Raw genomic sequence first — 26696 nt, 5'->3', positions numbered from 1 at the left:
ACTTCTGTTACACCACCTCTAGCACTTTCTACTGCTACCAGAAAGGTGATGCTGACTAACCAGCTTAACAAGAAGTGTAGATTTTAAAAATTTGGGAAAAAAGAGTTTAGTCATGTGCATATAAGTAATCAGCACCAATTAAATTAAGCATGTTTAGACAAAAACTGCAACTCAAATTTCATTTTGTAGCTTTGTTTTCAAACTTCTGAATATATTTAGTGTCTTCTTTTTTTGTTTCTGGTGTATTTATGAAGGAACATTGGAGTGAGAGTTGCAGAATAATGTGTGCAGCAGAGGAAGGTGAAGAGTCTCACCAAACTACATGGGATTTATACCTAAACTATTTCATATTGAAGATTAAACCTATACGTTTTCTTGTATAAAAATAATTCTTCAGGTTGATTTCCGAGCAGTAGAGGACCAGTCAGCTCCCTTTTATTAAAGAATTACTTTTTCTTGTAGCTCATTTAAATAATAAGCTAAGCAGTGTATGGGAAATATTATTTTAATCAATTGTTCTAATTAAATTTTGTAAATAATTTCCTGTTTACAGAAGCTTTTACTGGACAAGTTTTTATGGGATTTTTTCTTCCATTTTGTAGAATTATATACTTTTTACCATGTTTCTAGATTTTTGTTTTGCAAATGTCTGTTACCTTCCCTCCTGTGCTGTACATTTCTTAGAAACTGTTTTGAATGGATAATTTCTTACACAATTAAAAAACTGAGAAACCTTCTAAGGTTATTTAGTATAAACTATATGCCCTATTTATGTAGGAATATATGACTTCAGCTTTTAAAATGGAGCAAACTGTTTAACTGTTATAAATAGTTATGAAATCTGGTTTGGGTACAGACACATTATTAATTTATGTGAGCCTGGTAGCTCTGCCAGTATTTGGTTGCACAGATTAAAATCCTGAGCTTGAGGACATTTGACAGTAGTTTAGGAAAACTTGTACAAGCCATTCTGCCGGTCTTAGGGCAAAGATTGAACTCGTTGGGTGGGAAAGAGAATCATGAAAGCCTGTGCAATGAAGAGGCAAGTTTCTTACATGATGGAAGAGTTCATTTTTAGGGGGAGCAACTTCTTGGAGTCCATAGCTGGCTTTTTAGGCCAATGAACCATCGTGTAGTTCTGAAACAGGGGGCAAGATGTCCATCATTTTCTTGTGCTTTTCTTGGTGGATAGTGATGATATAATAATAATTTCTCTGTATCTTCTGTTGGCAGAAGACTATGCTAGTAAATCAGTATTTTCCAGACTTGATGGTGACTTTTGAGATATGGTCCAGCATACTTTGACATAGATATAACATATACATATATATGCATATTTATACATGCTGTTGATAAAAATCTAGGTAATTTATTTCTCCTCTGTGTAGGCTTTGAGATTCTTGACATTCGTATTGAAAACAAGCAAAGAATTTGGTCGGCTCTTTGGATCACCTTGCTGCTTTGTGAGTTGGCTTTTTCAGCAGGCTGGACTGTGCTCTTGCTGAGTATATTCCTTTGCCCCTTTAATGGGCTGCAGAAAACCCCACTTGGAAATTTGCTCTTTTCATTTCTGTAATTGTCAATGTTCTCAGTGCTGCTAGGATTGCTTCTCAAACTACAATACAAAGTTCACAAGGAAATAAAGCACAAGAACATTAAGATCCAGAGTGATTGCTGAGCCAAGCCAACTAAATTGAGAAATTTGGTTTTGTTAGACTATTTGGATGTACTAAGGGTCATAGAGTGCAGAAGTATAGTACAGCTCAGTCTTGAGAATGAGTTAAGAAGCCAAAAATACTGCAATTGAAGAATTATTCACTTGCCTGCAAAAGTTGTAGTTGATTTTAGAACACTCTATTTTAACACAGTGAAAATTGTTAAGTGCTTACTGGAGGAAGATGTTATACTTCCGAGCTTGTAACCATAGAAATATTTGTTAGAACTTAAAATTGGTTGCCTAAGTCTTTTGTCAGAAGTACCTAACAGTGCCAAACACCTCTTTTATTTGGACTGCTTAAGGAGCCTGGACATTTTGGAGTATTAGTGAAGTTTTCAGTTGTGTTACTGTTCATGTGGCCCTCAGAAAATGTTGCCTCTTATCAAAACGTGGCACCTGTTGACTTTGAATTACTTGGGAGCAGCAACTTTCTTTAGCCAGTTTGGTAGTAAGTGAGCCTTTGGTTCCCTGATGCTTCAAGGAGGTATGAGAAGATATATCTGCTAAAAAGTCATGGTTTCAGACTTTGCTGAATCGAACAAATGTCTTGTTTTCTTTTAGTGTTACAGAAAATAGTTGGTGTTTAGTGTACAAAACAGTTCAGTTGTGCTTCTAGTAGTTGTCTGTTCAGCTGCTCAACAGCTCTTGTTATCTGGATGCATTGTGGGTTGGCCTCTAGGTAATTTTGGCAAAAATATTATGTAGTAGAAATCTCTACAGCCCTTTACTGCAGTATGGCGTAACAGGTTAGGAGATGTGCACTTTAGGCTGGTTGTTTTCCTTTCTTGTTCTTTGTTATGAATCTCTTCTAGATTTCTGTCTAATATTTTTGTTAAAAATATTATTTTTATTTAGTAATTTCAAGTTGGCCACCTATCTGAAAGGTTTTTGGTGGGTTGTCTTTTTGGGAGTTTTTTAAATGTCTAGTAAAGTGTCTGACATGACTTTACAGTGTTTAACTTCATGGAGGACTGGCAGAATTGCTATGTATTGGGTTTTCAAAATAGTTTAAGTGGCTCATAGTGTTAAGTCTCTTCCATAAGGATGTATCTTACATAAGGTAAATGCTACAGAAGAGCCATCCCTGTGGAAAACTGCTGGAAGGGTATTTTGCATTGAAGTCATTCAGTAAAATTAAGAAAAAAGTAGAAGTGTTTGCCGTGTAAACAGCAGCTTCTCTTTCTTTCCAGTCCCAGTGCTGTAATTACCGGGTGTTTTGTGTTGAATTTCTGGCCTAGGACACAGGTTCAGCTGCTGTGTCTTCCTTGTCTTTGTCACAGTGATTAGGGTATTCACCTGAGAGGGGAGGGATGGAATTTGGAATTTCTTGATGCAGAAAAAGTGGTTTTCCTACTTTCTGGTCAGCTGGTTTAACCACTTTTGATATAGAAAATAAAGTCATATCCTTTGATACTGTATTTTTTTGTTACTATTTTCCACAGGCCTTTTTTCCAAGAAGTGGCTGTTCTTCGCTTTTGCAAGAAAATGATTACAAGCTTATTTCTGTCAAGATTCAGGGTTGAGAGAGTAGTTGTCCCAAGATCTGGATGCCTGGATTCCAGAAATGGATATTTCTGTAAGCAGTGTTTCTTGTGGTAATCCTAGATGACTTCCAGTCAAGAGTCTGCCTTCTCAATTTTGCCTTGAGTTACCAAGGACAGGGCTTCATGTTACCAGTTGAGTTGCCATGTAGCCAGCACTGAGTGGATACTCCTATCCCCACCTTGCTCCACACAAGGTTCTCCTTCTTGCTCTCCCCAAGTCAAATGTAGTGGGCTTGTCCCTGTGGCATTTCAGCCAGTTCAGCTGGGTGATCTGGTGAAATTCTCATGCATGCATGGAAAAGGAACAAAAAACACCCCTTCTGAATCAAATGTTACCTCGATGGTTACGAAGTTCATTCAAGTGGAGTGGTAAAAGCTCTTGGGTGAAGGGTGGCAGGACTGGAGAGTCTCAACAGAGTAAAGGAAGGGTTTTGTGTAGGCCTCGAGATTTTTAATAAATTATTTTTAAATTTCATGGAGAGAGAGAAAGTGTAAACTTTAGGAAGAAAGAGTCTACTAAAACATAATTTTGCTTTTAAATGGAAATTTTGTGTAAAAATCTCATTCCTAATGCTGTGATGAAAAATGGACTAAAACATGCTGGTATGTTGTATCTAGAGGCTGTGGAAGGGGAAGAAGAGGAGAATTTTCTGTTGGTGTGTTAAGGGGGAAAAAATCATGAATATGCTTAAGACATTCTGTCTATTTAACAGCATCGTGTAAGGAACTGTTTTGCCTACAGACAGCTCTGGTGTGTAATATCTGTTTGTGCATTATTTGGGGGCCCTGTGGAATGATCTGATGTGTATTAGAAGTTTGAAACCATTGTCCAACCCCCTGCCATAGGCAGGGACACCCTCCATTAGACCTGGTTGCTCAGAGCCCCATCCAGCCTGGCCTTGAGCAGTTCCAGGGATGAGGCAGTGATGTAATCAAACAAAACCAGAAGAAACCTTGTGAATGTTGAGCAGTATGTTCCATAGGCCTCTTTTTGACTTATGAATTATTCTGGATGACAGGGTATGAATAAGAATAGCAAAAGGGGAATTTTTTTACGTTCTGAATTTGTGTTTTAAAAAGTATTAAAATATTTATTTCTGGAACCTATGAATTAGGTTAATGCTGGTATTGAATTAGAGAAAATAAAACTTGTTGGTAATGTGGATAATCCCAACCAAAGTTTCTCCTTTGGGGAAAGGGCATGTCTTTATACATAGGAGATCCAGCTGGGTGTCATTCTGGATGTTTCCTTCTGTTGCTATAATGATAGGACTGGGTTAGTCTTGAAGAAAGGCATGGAGATACTGGTACTGCCTGTGTTTTCTCCAATTTGTAAACGATCTGTGAAACACAAATTTATGATATGGGACAGGATCTTGTGGGCTGTTGTTTTTGATGGGCAAAAGGACTATTTTTTCTTTTGCTGCTGGTAGCAATAGATAACACTAACTTAAAGTTTATATTTTTTAAGAAAGAAGCCAGTGAGCAAAATTAACGTTCAGTGTGCTAAAACGTATTTACAGTTTTATAAAACTTCAGTTTCTTATAAGGGTCTCTGAACTGCTTAGAAGAAGAAAGGAGTTAGCTGTGCTCTTACCCAGATTCTTGGATTGTCATTTCTTAGAGACATGGAAGGGTGTGTGGCCATGGTTTTGGACTTCACTGAATTGTGAAAAATGAACATTTAGTATTAGGGTCTTGCAACACCAAAAAACACAAACAAATAAAACCACCACCACTGAAAGTTAAAACAAAACCAACAAAAAAACCAAACAAAAAATCCCAAACAACCCACCCAAAAACCATCACAACCAAAAAAAAGTATGTCTCTTTCAAGCTTGGTTGCTTGTTATCTAACAGTGATTTGGGTAGTGTTTATGGTAAATATAGTTTGGCCAGCTCTACCTGCAAATTTTGCTTAGAGATCATTAGATCAAAACTACATATTGAGACAGAAGTACCTAAATTAATCTTGGTTTGTAACTGAAACTAAAGTGCATGACCTCAGCATGAACAGTGGCCTAGGTAAGATAATTGACTCTCTCAGCAATCTGTAGAAGAAATTATGTTTTCAGAAACTGTAATATCAAATTCAGAAGTCCTCAAGGTTTGAGTTTCTGATTTTTCTTTTTAAGTAATTGCTCTTCTACAGTTTTGTTTTCTATGAGCATGCACAAATATTTGATTATCCCTTGGCGCTAATAAAAGTTTTGCATAAAACATGAATCTGTTTTTTGATTCACTGGAAGAAAAATGTCTTTAGTTTTTCTAAGGATGTGTTAAAATCTGCTTTTAGTTTTTGAAAGAATAAAATCAACCTCATTAACTTAAGTGTCAGCATTACTGGAATAAGGCCAGTGTGCTGATGCGCCTACCCCATAGTTCAGTCTGAAACTAAATTTGCCCTTCAGTATCTCACTGAAATTGTTGGAAAGTGGTTTCAGACTCCATCTTAACTAAAATATTGATCTTCTTGAGGGAATATTTCTTTGAGCTGTGAAATTTCTTTGTGAAAAGCACAGAGGCACTCAACCTCAGAAGTTAATAGCTTAGAATGATTGAGGCAATAACAATAGTTTGGGAGTAGAATTTTGAGAATGGAGCATCTGTTGGCCACTTCTGCAATGCTAAGAAAGAGTTGTTTGCACCAGAATGTCGAAAGCACCAGATTGTTTCTTTGCCTAGTATTTGAGGATCTATTGAAAAGTGTTAGTAATGTGTTATCAGCTGTGTGGAATAATTTCAGTTTGGTTTATTGGCTGGTGTAAACAGATGGATTTACTGGTGAAAGTAACTCGTCAAGAGAGACTGGTGTAGGGAGGGAAACTAATTTTACTTTGAACTTGAATAACATTATCTGGTACATGTTGCTGCTGGGAGAGAAGGAAAGGGAAAGAAATAACTCTGAATTTCCTTTATTTATTTTTTTTTTCTAAGCTTATCCTGGCTTTGAAAAGTCCTTACGGAAACCACTTTTTCAGAAAAGAATCAGCCCAGTGCCTTGTGTCTGTGCAATGGAAGAAAGGTGGTGGTTTGTTGCAGCAACAACTCTTACTTTAGTAAAATGCCTTTCATATTTACAGCAAACAGAAAAAAGAACAACCTGCAGAGAAGGAAAAATGCTGTTTCCTGGAAGAAAACATGAGGAGTTGTGATAATGCAGTCAGTTACTAGATTTAAAAAGCAACACATTACTAGTAGGTTTTGTGACCTGCCTTGTGAGCTTTTCTTTGTTTGCTGCCAGGTGTACTGAGTAATACAGTGTGCAACAGCTCCTCCCCTTTCTAAAGGATTTTATATGCCCAAATATTTAATTTCACCTTTTTTTTTTACATTCATTGCAAATGTAATGTTGGCCACCATTTCTATAGTGAGCAATATCTGTACAGATATGTGGAGATTAAACTCTTAAAGTCTCTTGGAATTTCTTGCATGTTATTATATTAGCAGGGTACATTAAATTGGCTGCTGACTGTATCTGTTCATGAAGTCTAGACTCATGTTCAGACTGAATTGGGAAGCATATTTTGTGTGTGCTTTAAATACTCAGAAATTTTCTGGAGTATTGAAAACTCTTTAATTTTGAAATTATATTTGACTAATGGAATTTTCTTTTGGTTTTCCCTCTACAGGTTCGATCTGTGGATGAGATGAATCATGAGTTTCAAGCTCTTGCCCTAGAATCTCGGGGAATGGGAGAGGTAATTATTGCGGGCTGAAAATCCAGTTGGTGGTTTGGAAATACTGATACAGTGTAAGAAGTCTAGATAATGCAACATGGAGCAAAGAGCTTCTCTTAAGAACAAGTTGATTATTTCTCTGTAAGGTGAAGAGAAATGACGTACTCTAAAAGAACATTGGGATGGTTGTTGACTGGTTCTGCTGTGTCTGTGCCATTCTTGTTAGAGGACGGGTAGTTTTAGGGAAGTGGAAGGGTAATATTTTGTAAGAGTGTACAGTTCTATCAAAGGAGGCATGTTTTCAGTCTCACTGTATCTAAGCTAGTGGAACAATTTCTTGCTACTCCAGAGAAGCCAAGGAGACTGGGATTTGAAAAAAAGGTTTGGCTCCAGAAAAAGTAAACTGGCATACCCAGCAGAAGTGTGTGATAATTTACTACTTTTTCACTGGTAATTACTCCTTAAAAGATTTTAACCAGGCTGAAGAGTGCTGTTGCATAATTTTTAGCTGGAGGGAAGAAGGACTATTTCTTTTGACTGATTTGATTTGTTTGGGTTTTTTTAAGTCAGTGTATTTTGGGGTTGGTGGAAGGAATTTAAGAACATGGAGGATCACTTGGCTCCTTCAAAAGCAGTGCTGTGTTCTAGTTGCTGAATGTTTCTGAGCTGACACATGGCCATTCCTACTTGATTTTTTTTATTTTAATGAAGCATTTAAGCAATCACTTGGCTTTTCAGCAGTTTTTGCTTCATCCAGTGCTTTGAACCATCTCCCATTTGAAAAAAACAATAGTAGATGAAGCCCTGTTCTTTAGACACCTGAGTAGCTACACTGCTCCCCTCCCAGCTCTTAAAACTGCTTTTGAGAAGTAAAAGTGTTAGTGAAGTATCTTTGATAGTACCAGCAGTGTAGTAAAGTGGATGGGTAAAATTCATGGTGGTGTTTGGTCTTTTGACACCCACAAAGTACTCTAAAAAGATTGAAAGCAGTGGAAGTGAAGGATGGCACAAATGCCTGGGAATTAAATTACAGTATATATGACTGTTCATACAAATCTTCATTTTAGGTTATCTCAGATGGAGGGATGTATTTCTGCATGATTAGGATTCTGTTGGTTTGTTTTCATGGCATTCAGTGGATCTGTACAGATGTTTAAAAAAAACACACATAAAGAGAGTTTTGATACAGTACTGCAGCATCAGAAACTGATACTATATTGTGACCCTGCACTTACCAGGTTGTTTTGTCTTTCATTTCAATGGTGTCTTCCAGGTATCTTAAGGTAATACAGGCTCACGTAGCTAGGTTGACTTACTCAGTAATTTTCTTAATGTATTGCACAACAATAAAGTAGTTCTGGGATAGATTCCATGGCTGTTTTAATCTTGTTTTTTGATTATAACCTTGTAAAATATTAAAGGAAATGTCCTTATAAAGTAAGCTAGAATTGGTAGTTGTAGGCTTTTACATGATATCTTCTGTATGCTTTGAAAGGTATGAAAGGTCATGTCAACTGAACTGTTTCTAGCTATTGGAAAGTTATGTTCCTCATTTTCTCTGTTGGCCAAGATTTTTCTCTGAACTGAAATTAATTTCTTTTTTATCATTCTAATCCTCATTGATACTTTTTTTCCACAACTGGGTATCAGTACTTGGCATTAGGAGGCTGTGAAGTCTGTTTTGCAGACATCTTTTCTAAATGTCTCTTAAAATTTTAGCTTGGTTAAAATGTTAGATTGATTATACACAGATGATGCTTCTGGCTTCAGCTCCCAAAATCTATGGTGACCTGTAAGATCATGTTAGTATTCTGAAGAAATAAGAACACATGGTGCTGTTTCTCTCTAGGCATCTGTTTGCTATATCAGGGCAAGCAGAGTGGGCTTCAGGACCTTTAGTGTGACCCACTGCAGGCACACACAAGACTCACTGCCAAACAGAACAGAAAAATAAATCTTCTTTTAATAATGTCTGTTGGTTTAACTTACAGGGTGGAAGCACACACAGTTCATTTTAGGACCAAAGTATTCATTTCTGTTGTCAAAACTTCATTCAGGGAAATTCAGCTGAGGTGTTCATTCAGCTCTGTAGGAATAGCTTCTGATCTTAAAAATAAATTTTAAAAAATATTAAAAATCATTAATGGAAGAGACAGTAATGGAGACTGTGCAGTTTTGTATCAGAGAGCTGGTTAAGAGGCAGCTTTAGCGTAACTGGTTATTACTATTTATGTGTGGTAAAGGGCTTTGTTCAGCTGGCAGACACCTAACAGGGATCAGTGCTGATACTGAAAAAGACATATTTACTGTACTTTGGGGAGAGTTTAGTAAGAAATAGAAACAACTTTCTCCATTATTTTTACTTAGAATTTGATATATCTTCATAAAATTTGTGTTTTATTGCACTAAATGCATAAAATGTTGAGGAAAATACATGCTATCAAAGAGTAAAGCACAATGATTTTAACTACCTGTATTCATTTGTGATGACTTCTAGATTAAGTCTTTTTCAGTAGAACTAATCAAGACATTTTTTCTTGGCTGTCGAAGAGGAATACACTTGTTTTGGTTTTTTGAAAAGTACTTCTTTTGTTTTAATTCCACAATTAAAATAATTGACAACTGCTAAGGCTGCTTATTTGACAATCCAATAGCTAAAGCATCCATTTAAAAAGAGCACGGTGTATGTCATATCCATCTGTCAGTAAATCTAAATCAGTGGCTCTCAGGGAGTTGTGATATTGTTAACTTTGTAAGATTGCATTTATTTAAATATTTGAGGGACTTTTGTTGTGTAGAAATTTTAATGAAAATCAATTCTGTAAATCTGTTTAATCTTTAGTAGTTTAAATTTAGCCTCTCAGTATGGATGATGTATTATGTTTTGTGGTAAAGATACTTTATATTCTTTTTGTACCAAAGTACATGAAGACTGAAAGCAGTTGGATTTATCTGTTTGGAATCTGGGAGTAAGTAGTTTAAAAAAAAGGCAAACCTCAAAAAGAACAAAAAAAACCCTAAAAAAATCCTCACAACAGCAGCAAAATCCCCCCTGAAACAACCTGTACTTTTGCAGTGAAGATTATTGCTTCTTTCCATGTTTTCCCTCTGATTCAAATCCTATGAATGAGTGCTGATACCAAAACCAGTATTGCAGTATGTTCTGATCTAATTTGTTTATTGTTCTTAACACTGAGCTGTCTGAACATACCTGTCTGTCTGATAGTAGAAATTACTAATTCCAGGGTAAGCATACTTCAGGTGATTCTTATTTTATGGCATCCAAGATAATACTAGATCTGTTTTATTCTGACAAGGTTGTGTTAGGTGGCGATACCTTCACTTATGTGTTTCAAAGCTCTCAGCTGGACACATACTTGAAATTGGCTTAGACTGCATTTAAAATAAAATGTGATTCCCAAAACCAGGGTTTTGTAGGTAACATTAAATGCTTGCTTTCTGTTCTACTACTCTCCTACACAATGAAAATTAAGTAGTATTGCAAACCTGTTACAAATATAAAGCTAAAAACAATGTGTAGATCACACAGGCAGATCTGGATTTTGTAATCATCTGCTTTTAGTTGAAAAGCAGTCATTAGATTCCATTAATCTATTTCTGTCTTCTGATGGCTAATTTCATCCCTTAAATTTGGGGTAAACTTAGTATCTTGCTGCTCACAAAGTATGTTTGGTTGACATCTATCTGATGGTGATTCTACAATGCATTTGAGAGTGGGCATCTCTGTCAGGGCAGATCACAACAGTATAGCACCTCTAGTAAGTGTAACACTCTCCTGTAGTTTTAGTGAGCTTTGGCATTTTATCATCGTCCTACCCGAATCCTTCTGTGTTAATGAATTTCTGTAAGGAGCCCAGGGATTTGAGGTTAACTAGTCAAACTCCTTCATTTCTGCTAAGAGCTCTGGGCAGCACAGAAAAACATCAATCCTTAAGTTAGTCCAGAGGAGTGCTTGTCACCTCTGTTGCAGTGTTAATACTGGGGCATGCAAGTGGCAATCTTGTCCACCTCTTCTTGAAGCTGTTTTCACAGGTGCTTTCAGTGTTACACTAAGAAATATCTGTATTATATACTAACTCTGTTAATTTCATCAAGACTCATACTAAGCAGCTGTGAAGTTCAGAAGGGTTTTTTAGTCACTTAAGTTACAGGAGAAGCAAATTTCCAGAACGTACTTGTGTGTTGCAAACAGTTTCATCAGATTACATTTGTTTTTTTCTAATTTCACAAAATTTAAAATTCTAAATACAGCATTACATTGTGCAGAATCTGGTGAATGTGATGGACTGTGCAGTTTTCTTGTTCCCTATAACTTTTGCAAGTTGCTTTCATTTTTGTTTCTGTTGATGTACCTTGTAAAGTACCTAATATGTAGTCTGAGAATACAGTTTTTTAATTACATGTAGAGAAAATATGACATGTAGAGTTTGGCAATTGTACTGTTCTGATGGAAAAAGGTAGAGGAATAAAGTAGTAAAATCAAAGCAAAAAGGATGCTAATATTTGAGATATTCTTGTTTGTGTGGTGCTTGTGTCATGTCACACTAAGTCCTTCTGTCCTTGAAGACAGTACAAGAAATGATCCTGGTCTAACGTGACACTTTGTTTTACAAGTAGGAATGAAAAAACCCATACATCTAAATGACAGTGTTGGTATGTGGAACTTCACATATGAATGTCACAGATTCTTAACAGCCCTGTGGTCTAAAGGAGCTGACTTGCTACCATGTGTATTAGTCACTTTCTAAAATTTGGAACATGATGCATTTCCAAGTGAAGAGAATGTCACAATGAACTGCTGCTCTTTCTGGTTATCACAGTATTAGTTAACAGCCAAGCTTCTGAGTCTTTGGAAGGAAGTCACTGTTAGTTAAAGCTTCTGAGAGGATTGTCTGGATTTAACACAGGGATTAATTTGATTTGCTTTTTTTCACAACTGCTTCTATATTCTGTATTTCTTCCTCATAACTTCAGAATCTCGATCCTGTTGGGGTTGTTTTAGGAATTCCTTTTTTACATCATTAGCTTCAGTAATGGGAAGTAGATTTCAAGTGTTAGGATTTCCTCAGCAATATGTATTGCTTTAGTGAAAGCTGACTTTTACATCAGTCCTCAGCACAGGAAAGACGTGGACTTGTTAGAGTGGGTCCAGAGGAGGCCACAAAGGTCAGAGGGCTGGAACACACCTCTGCTGCTGCTATGGAGGCAGGCTGAGAGAGCTGGGGTGGTTCAGCTTGGAGAAGAGAAGGCTCCCAGGAGAGCTCCTTGCAGCCTTACAGTACTTGAAGGGAACTTACAAAAAAGGAGGCAGAGCAAATTTTTAAAAGGGCAGATAGTGGTAGAATGAGGGGGAGTGGTTTTAAATTAAAAGAGGAGAGATTTTTGATTAGATATAAGGAAGAAATTCTTTACTGTGTGGGTGGTGAGGCACTGGAACAGGTTGTACAGAAAAGCTGTGGCTGTCCCATCTGTGGAAGTGTTCAAGACCAGGTTGGATGGGGCCCTGAGGAACCTGCTCAAAAAGTGTCAATCCTGCCCATGGCAGGAGACTTGGAATTAGATGATCTTTCAGATCCCTTTCAACCCAAACCATTCTATGATTCCATGATCTATGACTAATTACTTGATTATCCTCTTAATGGTATTGCTGGTTTTTCCCATTTACAAGCATATTTAAATAAAACCATCTTCTCTTCTTAACAGCTTTTACCTGCCAAAAAGTTTTGGGAACCTGATGATTCAGCAAAAGATGGACAAAAAGGGATATTCCTTGGTGACGAGTGGAGAGAGACTGCATGGGGAACTCCTCGTAAGTGACTGTTTTATATGTAGTGAAAAATCAGTCGGAATTACTCAATGTTATTTCAAAGCAGATTATTATCCAAAATGTAACTGTGTATTAAATTTTATTTTCCTTTAATTTTAGTTGTGAAAATGTATACTGCATGCTGATTGTGTGTCAGTAACACTTTTTGAGACTCTGATTTGGAATTTTTTATTTAATTTAATTTTTGTCTTCATATTGCTGTTGTAATGAAATGCAAAAACATTACAAGTTGTATTTAATAAAATACAATAGTTTTATTTATTTATTTGTTTTTAACAGACCATTCTATGTCCCAACCTATTATGGTTCAGAGAAAGCCTGGACAGGGTTTTCATGGAAACAGTGAAGTAAATGCTGTATTGTCTCCGCGATCAGAAAGTGGTGGCCTTGGAGTGAGCATGGTAGAATATGTGTTAAGTTCCTCTCCAGCTGATAAATTGGATTCCCGGTTTAGGAAAGGAGCTTTTGTAAGTAATGCAGTGTGTTAAGCTTGTTTAGTTACCTCCTGTGGTCGTGGTAACATGGTTATATTTTCTGTTCTCTTTGTCTGTTTTCCTTTTTTAACTCTTTTTTTTTAGACGGAAGTGTTTAGTTTCTATCTGTCTGTCTTCCTTGGTTCGAGGGGGTGGAAGAGGGAAGTGGTTTGGGAATCCTAACTATATATAGGTGTCTTAAAGTGCTTTCCTAAAAACTTTATTTAAAGGTAGGAAAAAGACTGCAAATGGCTTAATTTAAAATGTGTGATGAGCTTTATTCTAGATCTTCCTGTTCTATGTTTTCATGCGGGTTTGTTTTGTAAGTGGATGTTTTAACTGTATAAAATAAACTTCTGTCTAACTCAAAGTGTTACTGCTTTAACAGCACCGCTATAGTTAAGGTTGAGTTAGCTCTTCCATTATAAATCTTGGCATTCCTTTTCACATTTTGGCAGTTATTAATTGCATGTGGTTGAAACTTGATGACCAAGTTACCCACCAAATGCAATTTCATTGACAAGAAACCGTTTGTATTGTTTATGTGCACTGTAGTGTAGAATTAGGTCACCTTGTGGTGCTCCTATTGTGTTCTGTTCAATATTCAGAATCAAACAGATTCTTTTTCCTCAGGGCACTAGAGATGCTGAAACAGATGGACCTGAGAAAGGAGATCAGAAAGGCAAGGCTTCTCCATTTGAGGAGGACAAAAACAGAGATCTTAAACAAGGAGATGATGAGGATGTTACTAAAATAAATGGCAGAGGTTTGCCAAATGGAATGGATGCCGATTGCAAAGATTTTAAGTAAGCTTTTAACTGTTTCTCAAGAAGACGAGCATGTCTCTTAAGGGCATTATTACAATTCTGGTTTGTGTGTCAGCTTTAAACATTACCCAGCAGCAGACTGATTCTTCCCCCCTCAAGTCCTCCCTTTCCCACCGTGCCACATGTTTCTTAGGATGTCATTATTGTGTGTGTCACTTCTCATGAGACAAATTCATCTGAACATACTAATTATTAAAAGTAAACGGGTGCCTTCTGAATGTGGTGAATTAAAGAGGGATGAAAACTTTAACCCTTTTTATGTCACACTAAATTTCTTTCTCTCTCTGCTTCTTTTTAATACTCTAACTTTTGCATCTGAGTGTTCTTGTAGAGATTAAGTCCTACAGAATTTTAACTTTTCCTTCGGATTTTGCTAGTGGATGCCACAGCCTAACACAACTAATCATTTCCCCATAAGTCTTTATAGAAACCATATCTTTGACTAAGGTGGAACAATGTATTTTCCTGTTCATATAGTTAAATGTCACCTATGGGATGGTGTTGTGGTTTGGTTGTGTGTTGTAGGGAAAAAAAGACTGGACCAAGCTCAAGCTTTTGAACAGTGAACTCTTACATGACAGCACAGCCAATCTGTTTTTTTTTTTCTAATACTAAACTACATTTTAAATTGGGTATTTTTTAAGGGCTAATCTTTCTTTTTTGAATGACTGTGATGCATTTGTAAATGTCATATAGAAGAATTAAAAACACAGAGAACTAGAGTACTGCCCATAAATTTGTATTAATGTGATGAACATGACCAGATAGTTGTGGTTTCCTTAGTTCATTACTGAACAAGTATATTAAAATGCATGTTTGAATCCCATACGCAAGTGTTTCCTACCCTTTAAAAAATGTATTTACCTGAGGGTAAGGAGGGATTCTTCAAGTCTGTTTTTCAAGAGATATCATTGAAAATAATATAATACCAAGCATACCAGAGAGCTCACATTGGCTCCTTTCAGATGATTGCTGCAATACACACAATAAACAGAGTTCCCTTCAATGTTACACATCAAAAATACAGAGTAACTTGTGTCCTGCTTTTCTTCACCAGTATCTATTTCAACTTTGAAATAGGTGTTTGTAAAGTACCTTCTGTATTATTTAAAGAGAGAAGTTACTAAAAAATGCACAAATGCAAAAAAGCATCCAAAGCCAGTAAACCTCTCAAAAAAAAAAAATAAGGCCTTCTAAATGAAATGGGCCATATAAAGTGGTGGTATAGATCCCTCCAAACAGAGGTTTATAATTGAAGTATTGACACAACTTTAACTATAGCAACAGAACAGCACCAATATAAGGAGCAACCTGTATTAGTTAATCATAAGTATTAACAAACAAACTTCATCCTGTCCTCCTTTTTGTATTTTTATTGTACTTGTAGCGTTTTTAAACTAAAGTATGTACTGAAATAACTGCCTTTTTTCCTTTTGTTCTTCGCTTTCTTGATGCTGTATTTAGCTTGGGAAAAATAGGGAATATTAACTGGCTTTAAACTCAAGTTTTGAGCAAGACATGGTTGCTTGCTAGGATACTTAGATGGTAAGCCAGTGTGTTACAGACAATTGTCATGAGGTTGCTTGTTACATTAAAAAAACCTCTAGTCAAAAAACTCCTACTTTCTTTGAAATATTTTGTCCAGAGTAATAAATCATACAGTGTTGCTGCAATAAACTCCCTAAAAGGCTGATTTCTAGGTGTACAGACCTAAGTGTTGTTATCAGCCATTACGTAAGTACTAGTAGATTTCTTTGCATTAGTCGTGTGCTTCAGTGAGGAGCAGATACTTTGGCTTTGGAGCCCCGAAGAGGAAGGAGAACAGGTAGTACTGAGGCTGTGTCTCTGACACAGAATTAGCAGTACAGCAAACTGGCCTGGCACTCTACTGCTGGAATAAACATAGGTTCTTCCTTTGGTATTTGAGCCCAGTTTTCACAAGTAAAGCAAACTGAACTAGAAGTTTTACATTTCCTGATAAACAATATATAATCATAAAGTTCTGCCAACACAATAATGTAGAGGATTGTAGATTTTCTCACACAACTCTTTCCTAGTAATTAACTTAGATTTTTGCCAGTAAAAATCGATAGCCTAAACAGTATGGCCTCCCACAGAAGGTGGGGTACCACACCAAATTAAGGTAACCTAAATCTAACCAAATACAGTGTTGGGAATCTCTTTAGGATGTGACCCTGTTGACATCTGACTTTGTGTGTTTGCCTGTAGGTGTTTATAGGTGCACAAAAAGTCCCCTGTATTCAGTGGGAATATGGTTAATACTGCCAGTCAGATGAGAGAGCAATTCAGCTTTTATATGTCATAATGTCTCTATGATATTGTATATTCTATTCAGGATTATATTAGGAACACTTTTTTCCCACCAATCATCAGTGTAGTATAGTCTATTAAATGAGTTGTGTAGGAAATTAAATGTTTTACTCACGTGCTTGTTTTACTCACGTGGTTATTAGTTCATTTTACTCAAGGTAAAAATATATTGTTTGCTTTTCAGATGTGAAAAATGGTTACTATATTGTATGTTTGTCTTTTCCAGTTGAAATTTTGCTGTGTCTTTCTGTTCTTTGGCATGAAATGTCCTTAGCCATTTCTTTTTTTTTTTTTATTTCTCTTCAGTATGTTTCACATCACTCCCAAAATACAATAGACATCCCAAAATTCACAGGTGACCACAATTCACTCCATTTGACTCAAAACAGCTTCACAGATCAGTTTGTTTTTCTCACAAGTGATTTGAAGAGCTGCACAGTCAGTCTTAAACTTTAAAAAAAAAAAAAGCTTTAGAGTTAAATGCATCCTTTTCCTTGAGCCATCAATGCATGCTGGTTGAAAATGTTAAAATGAGTCTGTCACTTCCCTTTGTAAAGTCGCTTGAGTTCAGAGCTGCTTTTAAAGTAGAAATGCTGTACTCTGTCCATGGACAGCTTTATTTAAGACTGAAGAGTGTATGTTAAATTTGTTCTCAACAGTCGTACCCCTGGAAGTCGACAAGCCTCTCCAACAGAAGTAGCTGAACGCCTGGGCCCCAATCCCAGCACCACAGAAGGGTTAGGTCCACTTCCCAATCCTACAGCCCACAAGCCTTTGGTAGAAGAATTTTCAAATCCAGAAAATCAGAATCTAGATGCCATGGAACAAGTTGGTCTTGATTCTCTACAGTTTGACTATCCTGGCAATCAGGTACAAATGGACTCTTCAGGAGCTACTGTAGGACTTTTTGACTACAATTCTCAGCAGCAGGTTAGTAATGGACTGTGGCAAAGTGATCCTTTAGGTTGTTGATTATCCTTTCGATAATCAGTCAATTCAACATACAGTGCATTGGATGTTATTTTGTCTGTGACTTAGTCAAGGGCAAATAACTGTATAATTAATCTAGAAGAATACTGTTGCATAATTTTCTAGTTTAGTAACTTGCTATTACAGAAGCTTGGTTTGAATTTTTTTTCTTTTTTGGTAAACAAATCCAAGTATGTTGTAGCCCTGACTTTTGAAAACTGAAATGCCTTTGTTTGTTTTTTTTTTTTTTTCCAATAGCTTTTCCAGAGGACTAATGCTCTGACTGTTCAGCAGTTGACAGCAGCCCAGCAGCAGCAATATGCGCTGGCTGCAGCTCAGCAGCCGCACATAGGTGAGGTTTCTGTACAATACCCCAAGTGTCCCTGGCAAAAGGGGGTTGCTTTGATAGAATCCTGTCAATTTACCCACAGTCTTCTCACTCAAATAGGTACTGATCACTTGACCCATTGTAGTGGTTCTCATGAAAACTGCTCAGAAAGGCTGCCTATGGCTGTACTGTCCTTAGAGGTTTTCTGTTGTAAATTTTCCCCTTTGAGCAGTTGTACACAAAGAAATAAAACTTATATTTGCTTCTGTAGCGTAGTAGTTGAATTTTGATGGGAGTAAAAGTTAAAAACATTTACTGCTACAAGCAGTAATAGAAACACTTGCTTTATATACTAAAAACCAATATGCAATTCTAAGATTCTATTGCAGTTTAGTATTTTTAGTAATCCAGTTAAAAAACACTGTAGAGTAGAATTTTGAAATCATACTGTTGTGTTGATTAAGTTTTAAGTTTTAATTTTTCCTTGTTAATGGCACCATTTAAGCAGCTCTTTCTTCTTGCAGGTACCTTTGTGATAGAGCCAATTCTTTAGCAGGCATTTTTTCAGTCCGTTTAGTTCAATGAGTTAGTTAAATGAATAAAGTTCTTCGTGTGCTGCAACTCAACAAGGAGGCTTTATTTCATGACAACAATTTTATCTTCTGCTGTGGGGAAGCTATCGGTGTTTAGGGGAGGGAGGTTGGAACACACATGGAAGCAATTCCTTGTTTAAGGAAGGGAGATAGTCAGGGTTTAAAGATTTCCACCCTCTCCAGTTCCACTGGGCTATTGACATGTGTACACTAATCTCTTTCCTCTGTGAGAAAAAAAGTGTTCTCAGGATCAGAAGGGCAGGCAGAAGTAGGAAGCATCTCCAGTGGCTTGTGCCCATGCTCTCCTGCTAATAAGTTTTCCCACCAGCTTGTGTAGGTAGGTCGTCAGGTCTGCTCAGACAGGGATCAGCAACCGGTAGCTGGGACTGAAAAGTGGGAGCTCATCACTGTTACATAGCTGATGAGTACAGGCTGAGAGCTGTTTGTGTGAGTCCACAGGTCCTGTCTTTGACTTCTAAACTGCAGAGAAGCCCCTACTTTGTGTGAAGTGCTGACTGAGTAGTCAGCTGAATTTTTCCTCTTTAAAATGCAGACTCTTCTGATGTGCATATTAATAGAAATTTATCAAGAAATATTTGGAAGGAGGGATATAGTTTGATGTGCATTGCTTGCTGCAGCAGTTGCTGACTCAGTGTTGGATAAAGTAAGTGAACCCAACTGATGGGGGAAACTCTGGATAGTGATGCTTTGTTTGCCTGAGTTTCTGCAGTTGGCTCTTTCCATTACAATTCCTCTATCAAATTAGGATTCTTGGAAGTAAGATTAGCATCTCATAAGTGGCTTTTTAAAAGCTAGGTTGAATTTTTTCTTAATTGTCAATGAAGAGAGGCTTTTGTCTCTAGCAGGTGGTTCATTTCGTCTGGCTGATTCACTTCAGACACTAGATGACTTGTCTGCTGCAGATGTTGTTGCAAGGCTAGTGTAACTTTCAGATAGTTAGGAGTTGGGCAAATTAAATTCCACTTTGAATAATCCCTTCTGTATAAGGGTGGATAGACACATATGAGATAAATCTCCTTGGAGTCTGTAGATCCAACAAAACAAAGCTGTTAGGCCTTGGGATTACAAAGAAAGAACGGGTGAGAAGACATAGAAGTGTTTGTTTCTGTAATTATGCACCTACTGTTAAAAGCTTCCAAAGTACAAGCAGTTCTGATTTTAACAGATAGGCTGTGTGATTTGGGTGGTGTGAATATGATGGTGCTTGCTAAGAATGTTGGCTGTAATGAAACTCTGTTTGTTACTGCAGCAGGCGTATTCTCTGCAGGCTTGGCCCCAGCTGCTTTTGTGCCAAACCCATATATTATCAGCGCTGCTCCTCCAGGGACTGACCCGTACACCGCAGCTGGACTAGCTGCAGCAGCTACCCTAGCAGGTAAATGAACACTAGAAAGTGTCTGTCTTGATAATTCAACTGAATGAAAAGAGAAAAAAAGTTAAATCTGTCCTGTTTATTCTCTGCAAATGTGGTTCTAGTAAGGAGAGACTTGTGGGAAAATGAATATTGCCATTTTGGAAGTTTTTACTAAAATAGAAAGGATTTCAGCTTGTTATATATGGATTCTGAGTTTCTCTTGCTACTGGACTTTCATATACAAAAATTAGAGCTTTTTTTCTGTTCTAAAAGTGTTTATCCTTGAAAAGGTGCACCTGACTTTGATAGTATGTATTATTTTTGAAAGATGAGATAGCTAACCTTTCCTTGTATGTTTTTTATTCAGTGCATTAATTTTCTAATTCCAGGTTTTCTCATTCCCAGTGGGCATGAGAATAAAGATGGTCTCCAGCATGCTAAAAGGCCCAGCCAACAGAGAAACTCCAAGCCCAGTAAAAACTCTTTAAAAAGCTCTTAGATATCGCTGTGAAACAACATGACTGAGTATTCAAGTCCCAGCTAGTGCTCAGACTTGAGCATAACATTTTAAAAAAACCCCTTTGTTTCCACATCTTGGTTTCACAGGGAAGGCAGTAGAAAAAACTAAAAGACATGCCCTAATGCATTAGAGGTGCAATGCCATGATACAGAGAGATTATTCTTCTACAGGTTCTTCATCAGTAGACTGGAAGAGCTAAGTGCACCCACTTTGAAGGGCATCATGTATGTGCAGGGAGGCAAAGGCAATAGTTGTATTTATAAGCAAGGGCATCATACAGAAAGGAGGAATCACAGATGATTGAAGTCTCAGTACATCACTGTCAGGAGGATAAATTTTATTCATTCTGTGATGTTCTGAAATTATCTTTTCTTCCAGCCATGAAAACTGATTTTGACTGTTCTTTGGTACACAGACTTTGAATGCTTTATGGTTTTTCTTTGTCATCTGAGTCTCACAAGGGTACTCATTTTTTCATCGAGGAGATAGACTTGGTGTGAATTTTTTAAATTAACCCGTATGTATTCATGTTTCATTTTAGCTAGTATGGGAATTCTTTCTTTTTAACTGATTTCTCTTCTGACACTGAAGATGGATCAATGAGGGGTGCTGCAAACAGTATTTTAAGCAGCTGCACTTGATGGAATAATCATGCTTTCTGGTTTTAGGTCCTGCTGTGGTTCCTCCTCAGTATTATGGTGTTCCGTGGGGAGTGTATCCAGCCAATTTATTCCAGCAGCAAGCTGCAGCAGCAAATACCACAGCAAATCAGCAAGCGGCTTCCCAGGCACAGCAGGGACAGCAACCGGTACGTACAGCATGAAAAGCAGAGGTGCCTTACCTTAGCATTTCAGTGTGTAAGGGTCAGCTGCTAGAAAATTTTACATCATTCAGATGTTGCATTTTTATCATATAATAAATTAATATTAAAAACTCTCAATTTTCTTAGTGATTAACACTGTCTTACACCATGTTAAAGTTATTTTACAGCCTTGTTTCTTAAAGCAATAAGCATTAAAAATGGTTCCTTTCATTCAGGTTGCTGTGCTGTTGTGTGTGTGTAGGTAATGCTTCCTGTGTACTAAATTATTGTAAAGTTTAATCTAGAAAACTGACATAAGGGAATGAAAAGATAATTGGTAATTTTAGGAGGATATTGTTTCTTTTAAGCTTGGGAAGAAATTGATTGTGTTTTTATAAATTAGCTGGAAAATTGAATGTTACACATTTTTGTCTCTTCAAAACTTAGGGAAAAAAGTAAGGAAATAAAGCTATTATCAGTAGTTTTGTTGCTTCATGGGGAGGAAGGATTGCCCAGTTTATTTTTCTGTGACATTAATTGTATTGCCGGATCACCATGTGCCATATGGTATTTTTGCCTTGGTAAAGCAAGAGTGAGCAATTGTTACAAGAACTTGTTGAAATTTCCATTTCTTTAAGTAATTTTTAAAAAAATTATAATTTTCTATTGTTACTCTGGATGCATTTTTAAACTATTTTATGATCTTTCAGTATAAGTAAATGGCAATTTTGACAAAGGAAAACACCAAATTTTACAATAAGTTTACACTTGAATTAATGTAAATATTTCAAATCTTTTACCAGCAATATGGTTAGTTTCAATGCCATTCTTAGAAATGTAATGTAAAAAGTCTGAGTTACCATGTAAGTCCAGGAGTTTCATCACTGTTTTTATATTCAGGTGGATATTTCTTCCTATTGATTGTTTTTATCAGTGACCTGCATTGGTAACTGAATGTATATTGTCTCTGCAGTGTCTTTTTGTTTTCTCTATAAAATTAATATCCGATTTATGCAGATTACATATGCAATTCTTCGTGGGAATATATTGTGAATTGTATTTCTTCCTTATTTTGGACCTGATAAAGTTGATTTTAACCAAGAGAAATAGAGTAGTTGCAAGAATTTAGATTGCTTTTCAGTCAGATTCCTGGAGATTCGCTCTCAGAACACAATAAAATATGCCTCTGTTGCATGGTGGTGGAGTGTTATGTGAATGTTTAAAACTTGGTGGGTGCATTATTTACAGCATTGTTGGCAGTGGAGTGTTAGTTATTTAGGCAAGTTACTACAAGTGCTGAAACACTCAGATTTACATAATTCAACTGCCTGGAAGTAATGTAAGCAAATGTGTTTATCAAGGAAGGTCAGGTGTTCAGTTAATAAATAATGTAGGTTGTAAAATGTATCACTCTTACAGATTTTCTTCCTTCCTTTATACTCATTACCATTGATGGAACAAAGGAATCCTGCTGCCCAGAGCAGGGCAGGTACTTTATGGTCACGTTTGTCAGCAAAATAGTATATACCTTTTATTCTTTGTATGTGTATATCCTTGAAACCAACAAGGTGCAGTATTCCCAAAATGAAAATCAGGGCTGTGAGGCATCAAATACTCAAAGCAACTGTTCTAGACCTTTGTTAGCACATAATAGATTGGCTTCCTTACCTTTTAAGGAAAGGGTGTTGTGTCGGCCTTTTGCAGGTCCTGCGAGCTGGAGCAACTCAGCGCCCGCTCACTCCCAACCAGGGGCAGCAAGGGCAGCAGGCAGAGTCACTTGCAGCAGCTGCAGCAGCAAATCCAGCTTTGGCTTTTGGTCAGGGTCTTGCTACAGGCATGCCAGGTATGTATGTTATGAGTGGATTACAAGACTCACTGAAAGTAACAATATTGTATTTGTACTTGAGCCATCTTTTTCCGAGGCTGGTCATGTATGAAGGCCCAGTAGTGCCTGGCATTTGCTTGCCCTTCATGGACCAGGACTGCGTGCAAGCGATAGGGAACCTGTTGGAGGAGAGGGTCACAGTACATTTGTTCGATGGACAGGTTGATTCTGGCAATAGACTCCTTCAGATCTTGCATGTCTTGTTCAATCTCATTTCTCCATCACTGCAGACACATCTGAACCAGGTTCAGCTCTTCGTCGGAGACCACGTGAGGAGCTGGACGTTCAGACAGTTCTGCTGGTGAAACAGGAGGCTGGACCTCCATACTGGAGTTTTGCTGCTGCGAAGAATTTGCCACAAAGAATGCTTCATCTTCAATCCTAGTATCGGTCCTTTCTTGTATGCCATTTGGCTGTGAAAGCACGTCCAAAACATGAGGCTTGGCTTGGGAGTGCAGGAGTGTTGTTTGAGAGCTCTGGGCAGAGGAAACAGCCACAGCTGGCTTTGTAGCAATGAACTCGAGCATGTACTGCAGCATGTCAGGCACTGGAAAGCAGGCTGGGCCAGAGCTATATTCCATGTACCTTTCCAGTTCCTGCTGCAGAGTCACCATTTTCTCCTTCACTCTCTTAATTTCCTCTTTTCGTCTGAGTAAGATCTTTATTGCAGTAGCAGTACCTGTCCATATATATAGTCTGGGGAAACTCTAGCTTGGTGTGAATTTTCTCTGGCTGTCCTAGTGACTGATTGAACTTAAATCGGGAGAGTTCAAAGATCAGAACTGGTGGGAGTTTTGTAAACCAGTGCTTGTGTCCATATTTCACTGACTGAGAGATTCTGCTGCTTCATCCATCTCTCCCTCCACCATGGCTCCTTCGAAGCACTCATTCAAGTTCTAGTAACCATTTACCTGAAGGGGATACTGAGCAAAGGTCTGTCTTGGTTTGAAAGACAGGTGTCTGCTAAGGAAGGCAGAAGCCTCCCTTGGAATGGAAAATGTAACCCCCTTTTCTCCAAATTAAAATTTTGGAATTAAGGGGACTTTTAGGTGAAGATGTGAGAAATAGAAATAACAGTTCTTTACATATATATATGTATATATGTATATATATATATGCATATATATACATATATATATGTATATATATATATGTATATATATACATAAAATAAGTAAACAAACAGCAATAACTATGGCAGTAACAGCAAACAATCACAAACCCAGTCCCGGCCTTCTCGGCTGCCGGGCCCTTTCCCCTCGGGTGCAGTTCCGCTCGCAGCCGGCAGGGGCGCTGGCGGCTCCCGGTGAGCAGGGCAGGTGCGATGGTTCCCCCGCAGCTGGAGGGGGCGCTCCGGAGTGAGCTCGGGGAGCACGCGGCAATGGCGGCCTGGGATCCCAGGAAGGGATGGAAGAAAAGCTTCGCAAACCCCCAGTCCGGGTATCAGCCAATCTTGGAAGCAGCAAACTGGAACAGCCGGAAAGAGCACGAGATATATCAAACTCCACAGCTGCAGCGGGAACCCCGGGAGGTCTTGGCAGGCAGGGGGTGTGGAGCTACAGTGTAGCAAAGGCTCACAGCAGTGGCAAAGGAACAGCAGGAGCAGGGCAGCCACGCCCTGGCTCCCAGCAGGGCAAAGCGGGCTCAGGATCCCGGGGTTTTTCCCTTGAGGCACCCCAGCAGATGGTGAAAAGTCCCTCTTTTAGTGAGATAGGGTGTTAATAAGGTCCCAGTGCAACGACCGCTCCCCTGAGCAGAGCTCCACTCATGGTAGAAGAAAGGCAGCAGGAGGCAGAACCCTGCAGTGGTGATGAATTTTCCCCACAGAGACCGCAGCCTCTCTCCCCTCTGAAAGCCAAGAGAACAAGAGAGCTAGGGTCTTCAGCCAACCCCCTTTTCCCAGTCCAAATTTCGAGGCATCTCTGCCCTACATGAGAAAACCCCAGGTAAAAGAGAGTAGCCAGCTGGACCCCTCCCCTGAGCTGTGGCTGTATTTTCTGTCTCCCTTAAGTATCCAGTCGTTATTGTCTCATAGCTACACATATAGGGGAAAATTCCTTAAGAGGAAAAAGAAGAAAAAAAAACCCAAAAGAGTTCTCCAAAAGGAGAACTCCTAAAACCCCAACAGGTCTCAGTCTTGGAAAAAGTGTTGCCCTCATGGGCACCCTCAGTCAGGAAAGTCCTGTAGAAGAACTGCACCATTGGGTTTTCGAATTAGTCCCCAGGGTTCATGGCATTCACAGTGAACTCAAATACATCCTCCAGCCAGTCCAGTAGTTGGTGTGTAAATTCACTCACGTCTTGCTGTGGTTGTTTAGCAGTTCTAAACGTGTCCCTCAAGAGTTTCAGTGCTGCAAAAGGGTCTACGAACTTACACCCCATCCCCAGCATTAATGCAAACAGACACTGAAATTCTTGCATGAACACAGTATTTCTTTTTCCAATGTGACTAAACAACTTCCAAGCACATTCTGTGGGAGGGAGTACCCAAGGACCAGCCTTCAGAGTTCTGACAACTGAAAGAGAGACAGTATAACAGCACTAAACCAATACATATTTCCGATATTTTTCATTCCAACAGGCCAGTCACCTGCTGTTGTGGTTTGACGCTGTCTTAATGCCAGGCACTCACAAAAAAACACCATCTACTTATTTTCCTCTGCTGTAGGTGAACAGAGGAGGGGGAATTGAAAACTTCAAGGCAAAACAGGTTCAAAACTTAAGCAGTACGAAGAGGATTTATTATTAACAGAATTAAAAGTAAAAAGGGGTAATGACAACCAAAGCAAACCTTCAGAACACCTTTCTTTCCCCGTCTCTCCCTCTCTCCACCGACTGCACAAGGAAACTAAACATGAGGTTTTGGTCAGTATTTCACTTCTTAAAAATCTTTCTTCAGTATGCTTAAGGAAAAGAGTTTCTTCTGCTGTACCATGGGATCCTTCCCTCAGGACATAGTTCTCTGCAAACTTTTCTAGCATGGTTTTAACTTCCACAAGCAGCAGTCATGCCTGAACCTGCTGCAATGCGAGTCCCTCCCACAGGCCAAGCAGTCTTCCCACAACTGCCTAGTGTGGGTCATTTTAGTTCATGGTGTTTACTCTTTTAAGGATGAGCTGTTCTAGTTTGGAAGTGAAGGCTCTCTTCTTCTATCTCTTAAAAGCAAGGGTCATCTCTGTGTTTGAGTTCCTCACTAGATTACAGCTTTTCAGCATCCACATGCTCCAGCATGAGTACTCTTCTTCACGGGCTGTGTGTGGGTCTCTGCACCCCCCATGCACCTCATGAGTTATAGGGAAACAGTTTGTTGTATTAGAGTCCTCACCACAGCTTGCAGGAGAATCTCAGCTCCGGTGTTTGGAGCACTTCCTCCTTCTCCTTTTTTTTCACTGACCTCGGTGCCGCCATGTTGGTTTTTCTCATGTATCCGCACTTTTCCTCTGACTTGGAAGAAAGTTGGTGTCTGTAAGTTGCAGCTGAGAGCTTGATCTCCTCTGGGCCCCACATTGGGGAATTGCTCGCCATGTCTCTCGCTGCTGGCCACGTGGTCCCTGCCAGCACTGCACAGCTGGCCCCGGCTGCATGGTCCTCACCAGCACCACACGGGCAGTCCCGGCCTCAGGACGGCCCTGGCTGTATGGCCCCTGGCAGCCCCCACTGGGATAGCTCACGGCAGCTGCCTCACCATCCCTCAGGAAAGAGAAGAGAGAGCTTCCTGTAGTTTTTCCTTTCTTAAATATGTCATCACAGAGGCGTTATGTACTTGTCTAATTGGGCTAGTAACCTGCCCATTGTCAGAGCCTA

The 26696-nt window shown here is 38.5% G+C and overlaps 1 protein-coding gene and 1 pseudogene across 9 annotated transcripts in view; one reads left to right on the top strand and one right to left on the bottom strand.

Annotated features, from left to right (window-relative positions):
* The window catches only part of PUM2 (pumilio RNA binding family member 2), a 74132-nt gene that overhangs the window by 15439 nt on the left and 31997 nt on the right, over positions 1 to 26696 (top strand). For 4 of the 9 annotated variants that reach the window (XM_069011656.1, XM_069011658.1, XM_069011662.1 and 1 more), the window contains exons 2-11: positions 3160 to 3293; positions 6894 to 6962; positions 12666 to 12771; positions 13069 to 13256; positions 13896 to 14068; positions 17080 to 17350; positions 17648 to 17741; positions 19581 to 19706; positions 20874 to 21013; positions 22712 to 22850. In XM_069011656.1, the coding sequence (XP_068867757.1) occupies positions 3282 to 3293; positions 6894 to 6962; positions 12666 to 12771; positions 13069 to 13256; positions 13896 to 14068; positions 17080 to 17350; positions 17648 to 17741; positions 19581 to 19706; positions 20874 to 21013; positions 22712 to 22850 (1318 nt within the window). In that variant the 5' untranslated portion in view covers positions 3160 to 3281. The remainder of the gene's footprint in view (positions 1 to 3159; positions 3294 to 6893; positions 6963 to 12665; positions 12772 to 13068; positions 13257 to 13895; positions 14069 to 17079; positions 17351 to 17647; positions 17742 to 19580; positions 19707 to 20873; positions 21014 to 22711; positions 22851 to 26696) is intronic. The other 5 variants (XM_069011660.1, XM_069011661.1, XM_069011657.1 and 2 more) reach the window with 3 other exon arrangements.
* On the bottom strand, positions 22861 to 26417 carry LOC138108842 (ubiquitin carboxyl-terminal hydrolase 28 pseudogene; annotated as a pseudogene).

Source organism: Aphelocoma coerulescens, chromosome 3 (assembly GCF_041296385.1).
Source record: "Aphelocoma coerulescens isolate FSJ_1873_10779 chromosome 3, UR_Acoe_1.0, whole genome shotgun sequence".
Lineage (NCBI taxonomy): Eukaryota > Metazoa > Chordata > Aves > Passeriformes > Corvidae > Aphelocoma > Aphelocoma coerulescens.
The sequence above is the reverse complement of the archived record's forward strand: the minus strand, read 5'-3'. Positions and strand labels throughout refer to the sequence as shown.